This window comes from Columba livia, chromosome 1 (genome assembly GCF_036013475.1).
Source record: "Columba livia isolate bColLiv1 breed racing homer chromosome 1, bColLiv1.pat.W.v2, whole genome shotgun sequence".
Lineage (NCBI taxonomy): Eukaryota > Metazoa > Chordata > Aves > Columbiformes > Columbidae > Columba > Columba livia.
In genome coordinates, this window is record NC_088602.1 from 171,149,041 (window position 1) to 171,156,482 (window position 7,442).

General features: G+C 53.3%; 1 protein-coding gene across 1 annotated transcript; it reads left to right on the forward strand.

Moving 5' to 3' along the window:
• Window positions 1-76: 76 nt before the first annotated feature.
• NAGA (alpha-N-acetylgalactosaminidase) lies at window positions 77-6,223 on the forward strand. Its single transcript, XM_065045730.1, has 8 exons — window positions 77-345; window positions 954-1,128; window positions 1,245-1,422; window positions 1,683-1,777; window positions 2,417-2,578; window positions 3,045-3,242; window positions 3,449-3,592; window positions 3,863-6,223. The coding sequence occupies exons 1-8, from the start codon at window positions 182-184 to the stop codon at window positions 4,043-4,045; spliced, it is 1,299 nt and encodes a 432-aa protein (XP_064901802.1). The 5' UTR covers window positions 77-181; the 3' UTR covers window positions 4,046-6,223.
• Window positions 6,224-7,442: the final 1,219 nt, after the last annotated feature.

Genomic DNA, 7,442 nt, shown 5'->3' on the forward strand with positions numbered 1-7,442 from the left:
CAGCAGGGGAGTGCGATCCCGGCGGGGACGGTGGCTGCGAGGCGCAGCGGGGCTGGCTGCAACTCAATGCCATGCCGGGCCGGGCGGGAGGCGGGGCGGGCGGTCAGGTGACGAGGGCGGTATCATGTGAGCGGGGCCGAGCCGGGGACGGGCGCTCTGTGTCCCGGTGGCGGCAGGCAGGATGGGGTCGGCGGTGCTGAGCGGACTGATCTTGGCTTTGACTCTGGCGCTGCCCTCCGTGGCCCTGGAGAACGGGCTGGCGCTCACCCCCCCCATGGGCTGGCTGGCCTGGGAGCGGTTCCGCTGCAACGTGGACTGCCGGGAGGACCCGCGCAACTGCATCAGGTCAGCGGGGCGGGAGCGGCGGGGGGCGCGCCCTCGGGGCTCTGCTGGGGCGGAGCTCGGCGCGGCGTCTGCCCCAGTCCCCCGGGTCTCGGCATCCCGCAGTCCCTGCAAGGAGGTCTTGTCTTGTGTGCCCCTGCTCGAGGGAACCGGCTCGGAAAGGCCGGGCTGGTGTCCGAGGTCTGCGAGGGCAGGGGAGGGTGGATGAGCAGATCGGGTCAGACATCGGGCCCGGGACAGCCGTGGCACTGTCTGTTGTCCCCGGGATGAGCCCTGCAGCAGTGGGATCTCAGGGAGCATGGGTGTGTGGGAGGTGGGTGGCTCAGGTGCCTCCGTGCTGGAGCTGGAAAGCCCCTGATGTGGAAGGATGTGGTCGTGCTTTGCGGAGTGTTGGGGAAGCGATTCCCTTCACTGAGGTCAACAAGCAGCACATGGATGGGGTTTAAAGGAGAGCCCTGGGGAACCTCCTGTATGGCCCAGGCCAGCCCTGTGGTGGGGCCAACCCTCCGGAGCCCCCAGTTAGCCCCAGAGTCCTGCTGGCTACCTCAGCTAGTAGGGCTTGGAGGTCACAGGGGGTCAGACTGTCGCATTCTGGTCCCCCTGACCTGCAGTGAGACGCTCTTCTTCGAGATGGCAGACCGCCTGGCAGAGGATGGCTGGAGGGAACTGGGCTATGAGTACATCAACATTGACGACTGCTGGTCAGCCAAGAAGCGCGATGCAGCGGGACGGCTGGTTGCTGACCCTGAGAGGTTTCCCAGGGGGATTAAGGCTCTGGCTGACTATGTGAGTTCCCGCTGGGATGGTGGGGTTCTCTGTGTCCCCATGCCACCATGGCAGGAGGGCTGGGAGGAGACAGAGGAGCCCTCGTCCCCATCCTTGCAGCTCTCCTCTCCTCGCAGGTCCATGCCCGAGGCTTGAAGCTGGGCATTTATGGCGACCTGGGCACCCTCACCTGTGGGGGCTACCCAGGCACCACACTGGACCTAGTGGAACAGGATGCCCAGACCTTTGCGGAGTGGGGTGTGGACATGTTGAAGCTGGATGGATGCTACTCATCTGGAGAAGAGCAGGCAAAAGGTAAAGGCTTCCTGGCTGGCTGGTTTTTCTCCCCTGGTTGCTTTGGTCAGGGCAGCTTGGTGTCTGCAGAAATGTTTGGCAGGCTGTGGTTCTCCCCTCACATTTCCTGTTGCAGCTCTTGGGCAAAGAGGGAGTTTGGGTATCCTAGAGCTGGTATAAGGCAGGAGGCCAGGCTGGCCTGGGGACGCCTGGCAGGGCGGGCTGGGATGTGGGCTGCTGCCAGCCATCTCCTTCACCATTGGTCATCTTCTGTCCCTAAGGCTACCCAGAAATGGCAAGAGCCTTGAACAGCACAGGTCGCCCCATTGTGTACTCCTGCAGCTGGCCGGCATATCAGGGTGGACTCCCGCCCAAGGTGAGGATTGTACTTTCTAGTGGTTGTTACCTATATCCCTGGTGCCCTGGGGCAGCTCTTCTTGGAGCTGCAGGAGCTGGGTGCTCCACCGCACTTACTGCTCCACCCCTGGGAGGATGGGCTGTAGGTCCCTAGAGGGGACACCTGCCTGCCAGGTGTCTGGGGACACTTAAGGTTCCCAACGTGGCTGGGTGATGGCAATTTGGGGGAAGAAGGCCCTGGGGTGTGCCTTCTAAGCTGGTGTGGGTTCAGTCCTGACAGTCTGTTGTTCAGAACCAGGTCCTGTCTGGTTTAAGTACTTGAAACAGGATGTTCCTTCTTGTAATGTTTATTGAGAATTGAGTGCATTTATTTATTTCCTCTTTCACCTTCTGAGTAAGTCCTGAGCTGCCTTCATTCTTGCAGTTGATCACACTTCACCATGACTTCTGTGGCCGTTTTGCCAGACATCCTATCATACTGGGATGTGTTCAGTTATATTGGGATATGACTCTGTCCTTCTTCTCCAGATCCCTGTGCTTTGCAAACACCAAACATCTTCTGGGTGCTGCACCTTGCAACAAGCCTGTCTGCCCCTTCTCCCCCAGCTTGCAGACCCCGTCCTTTCTCCTTCCTGCCTGATCCTGTACTCCTCTCCAGGTGAACTACACTGTCCTGGCAGAGGTCTGCAACCTGTGGCGTAACTATGATGACATCCAGGACTCCTGGGACAGCGTGCTTTCCATCCTGGACTGGTTCTCTGCAAACCAGGATGTGCTGCAGCCGGCGGCTGGCCCTGGCCACTGGAATGACCCAGACATGGTACGGCCGGGTGGTGCGTGCACTGACACTGGCCAGGGATAGAGGGTCTCCAGGGATCCCCTCTAGGTGCAGGGTGAAGGAAGAGTGCCAGGAGCAGGAACCTTGTTGCTGCAAAGAGGCAAAGCGCATTTTGCCTTTAGCTAAGCTGTGGGAAAAGCCTGTGGTTGCAATGAACCCTTTACCGCTTGAGTATACGTGTTCTGTTATCCAAGTGTTCTTGTCCTTCCCTGCACAACCAGATGGGGGACAGTGGTGACGCAAAGGGTATTAGCAAGTGTGTTTGAATGTGTGCTGATGGCTTAGCACCTATCAGGGGTGGGATGTCCTAGCTGCTCAAGAAACAGAAGTGCATATGAGGTTTTCCATGTGTGCTCCCCCAGCAGGCTGCAGCATCACCAAGGGTAGCGAACATACAAGTTTCTAACCCTCTTTTACCTCTCCCACCTTTTCCCCATCTCCCCTCCAGCTCATCATTGGAAACTTTGGCCTTAGCTATGAGCAGTCGCGCTCCCAAATGGCCTTGTGGACGGTGATGGCAGCTCCGCTACTCATGTCCACAGATCTTCGCACCATCTCCCCAAGTGCCAAGGAGATCTTGCAGAACCGCCTGATGATACAGATCAACCAGGACCCCCGGGGAATCCAAGGGCGCAGGATTGTCAAGGTTAGAGGGCAGGTGGATGTGTTTGGGAGAGCACACAGAAGCAGCACGGGGATTACAAAAAGGAGGAAGGTGATGCAGAGGGACATGAGCAGGAGCTGTGGGAACTGGGGACCTGCTGGTGTAGCAGCCCCACAGGGCAAAGTCAGAAGCTATGGGCCAGCGCTGGTCCCAGCAGCTCTGCCTCACCCACCCGTTCCCACCTCTAGGAGAAATCGCACATCGAGGTGTTCCTGCGCCCGCTGTCCCAGGGCGCCAGCGCCCTCGTCTTCTTCAGCCGGAGGACGGATATGCCCTTTGTCTACAACACCAGCCTGGCCAAGCTCCACTTCCCCGAGGACACCGTGTATGAGGTGAGCCCCACTGGCACCCTGCATGGTGGGGCAGCCCTGTGGAACCTGGATGCCCCTTTTTACAGCTTCCCTTGTTGACACCTTGTTGCATTTTCTGGGGGGAAGAACTCCCACTCCCTGCCTTCAGGACAAAGGGGCAGCCACCCATTGGGTCTCCCTCCTGTTGGCCACTCCTGTGCCCTGTCCTGCCATGCCACCTCGGTGACCACGGCTGGACCTCAAGATGGAAGATCTGTGGAAATCCTGGTAGCCCCCATCTCTCTCTTCCAGGTGCAAGATGTGTACAGCGGGAAGACCATCAGCGGCTTAAAGACGGGAGACAGCTTCTCGGTCGTTATCAACCCGTCGGGGGTGGTGATGTGGTATCTGTATCCCACGGTGCTCCCAGCGCAGCCCTGTCACGTTGGCAGACGGCAAGCCCGTGGTGAGGGTTTCCAGCCATTCCTCCTGTGACAAGGCTCAGCAGACAGGGGTGTGGGTCAGTGCGGGGGGAGCCGTGAGATGCTGGGGCACGTGGCTCTTCACTGCACAAGTGCCTTTCGCTGACGTGCCCAGGTCATTCCTTGGGTACCAGCCTGATGATTACTGCTCGGTCTGCGTAAAGGCAAGAATTCTCGTTACTCGGCTCCTAAGACTGTGCAGAGCATGATTGCTTGGTGATTGCAAAGCCCTTTGAGATCCTCCTGTGGAAGTTCCATACAAGCAGAGTCCAGCTGCCATTGGAGTTTGTCAGCTCTGACACCTGAACACTTCACTGCTTTGAACTGAGTACCACCAGCTGCTGCAGGGACTGTTTGCACTATGCATGTAGAAAGGCCTTGGATGCTTTAGTGTGAAATTCTGATACAGAAGTGAACCAGGTGAGAGAATTCCAGAACCCACCAGAACAAACTGTCTGGTGGGTGTAACAACACTGATCTCTGAAGTAGCTGGACCATTCAGACTCGTCAGATAAAGATGAATTATTTCTGCTTTTCCTTTATCTAATCTACACTTCCCTCCATTTTATGTTATTCCATTTGGCTTGCCCCACGTAAAGTTTTGAGTTTGGGTGTATTTGATTCTTTTCAGAAAAAAGTTGTTGTTTTAAAGAACTTGTTGTAAATCTGTCATTTGTTGTTATGTATTCTGTTTGATAAAGACATTTTCCTGCATTTTTCCAGCACAGCTAAAACCAGAGAATTAAAAGGCTGTAAAGATCGCAGTGCCCTGTTAGAAACTCCTTTTTGTTAGAAACTCCTTTTTTGTGGGGAGGCACAGACTGGAGCGCTGTACAGTGTATCTGAAGAGTAATGGCTTATTATTCTATTTGCAGAACTGTAATGGAAGAACAGAAGGGAGAAAACCATTGACAAAGCAATGGTTTCAACAGCTGTCACCTCTGTTTTGTCCTTCCTAAAGGGAACAGGGGACTCTGTGTCCCCTTTGCCAGTGAGTGTCCTGCATGTGGTAGTCAATGGTGCGGAGTCTAGTTGGAGGCCAGTATCTAGTGGAGTGCCTCAGGGGTCAATATTGGGGCCAATATTATTCAATATATTCATTAACGATTTGGACGAGGGAATAGAGTGTACTATCAGCAGGTTTGCTGATGACACTAAGCTGGGAGGAGTGGCTGACACACCAGAAGGCTGTGCTGCCATCCAGCGGGACCTGGACAGGCTGGAGAGTTGGGCGGGGAATAACCTGATGAAATTTAACAAGGGAAAGTGTAGAGTCCTGCATCTGGGCAGGAACAACCCCAGGTTCCAGTATAGGTTGGGAAATTACATATTAGAGAGCAGCGTAGGGGAAAGGGACCTGGGGGTCCTGGTGGACAACAGGATGACCATGAGCCAGCACTGTGCCCTTGTGGCCAGGAAGGCCAATGGCATCCTGGGGTGTATTAGAAGAGGGGTGGTTAGTAGATCGAGAGAGGTTCTCCTTCCCCTCTACTCCGCCCTGATAAGACCACACCTGGAATATTGTGTCCAGTTCTGGGCCCCTCGGTTCCAGAAGGACAGGGAACTGCTGGAGAGGGTCCAGCGTAGGGCAACGAAGATGATTAAGGGAGTGGAGCACCTCCCTTATGAGGAAAGGCTGAGGGAGCTGGGTCTCTTTAGTTTGGAGAAGAGGAGACTAATGGGGGACCTTATTAATGTTTATAAATATATAAAGGGTGAGTGCCATGAGGATGGAGCCAGGCTCTCCTCGGTGGCAAACAATGATAGGACAAGGGGTAATGGGATCAAGCTGGAACACAAGAGGTTCCGCTTAAATTTGAGAAAAAACTTCTTCTCAGTAAGGGTGACAGAGCCTGGAACAGGCTGCCCAGGGAGGTTGTGGAGTCTCCTTCTCTGGAGACATTCAAAACCCGCCTGGACATGTTCCTGTGCGACCTCACCTAGGCGTTCCTGCTCCAGCAGGGGGATTGGACTAGATGATCTTTTGAGGTCCCTTCCAATCCCAAACATATTGCGATACTGTGATACTGTGATGTGTCTGTATGACAGAAATCTGTAGATCCGGGTTAAGAAGTGCTTGACAAGGCCCTGCATCCTTGCACACACACACACGCTCACCTCATCAAAGACTGCTTGGGATTCCTTTTATTAGCAATACGGGAAAACACACAATTAAACATCAAGAGATTGAGATGTGTGACTTTGGTCGTGTGTTTTTATAGATTATGTGCCTGTGATGTAGCAATTCTGTCTTAACCTTCCTACCTCTGTACGTCTGTGCCAGTAAGGACGCTCTCTTCCTATTTATTTCCTCTTACAAGTCCTTTCTGTAATTCAGTACTAATCCACAGCATATGATGGGAATCCAGGAGGAAGCAGTGGAGTCATATTGGAAATGGCACCACAGTTGAAATAATGTTGATTTACAACCCAGCAGTGTGCAGGTGTGTCTGATGGAGACTGTATCATTAATTTCCCCTCACTGAGGGTTAAACACAGTATTATCATTGCAGAGCTAAGAGTAGGTTTTGTAAATGGTGAATATAAGTGGCAAACTAACTTGCGGATGCATTTTACAGCATGAAATCTGTGAACAGTGAAAATATCTGCACGCTCTGGCTCCAGGTACTTACTATTTCCTTGGTAGTTCAGAACTTCCTTTTGTACAAGCCCTAATATACTTACTTTTTAAACTGTGTATAAACTTCAGCAATTCTTCTTGTAGAAGTATTTACTATTGCAATTAAATCCTTGCATAATAGACTTTAAAGGTCTTCTCTCCTGCTAGGGCACGCGTAGGCAAGCTTCAGTCACATTCGACCAGCTGTTTCCTCAAGCACTTTGAAAGGTTAAAGTCAAATTATTTCTTTTTAATTTTTTCTTTTTTATTTTTTTCAAGCCAGCAGTGTCTCTCCCATGCTTTCTGCTCAGCTGATCTGGCCTCTCCTCTTGACTGCCCACTGCTTCCTTCAGTATTCTTGTAGCTGTCACAAAAGTTTCTTTTAATGTCACGCGCATTAGCACCGTGTTTGTTTCAAGCAGATGCATTTACTCCTTTATTGCTTGTCACTGCTATTGACGTTTGCTCTAACACTCCAGCTCCAATACTGAGCACAAAGGGAACCTGCCACCTGAGTGACCCCAGAGCTGGCAGGTTCTTGAGTCACTCTGTATCTCAGTTGCCCCCTCCTTCTCTGAGGCCACTCAAGAAGTGGTTGCTCCAGTTTATCGGCTCTTGCGGGTCAAACATGTCCCTGCTCCTGTCTTCTAAACTGCCAAACTCCTGTCACTGCTTTAGTCCACGGTCTCTCGTGGCCTTTCCTGTGTTCCTTCTTCAGCCCTGTCCTAAAAAGCACCCCAGGCCCAAAGTTCCTAGGTAAACAGACATACGTACCCCTGAGGGGTGCTCC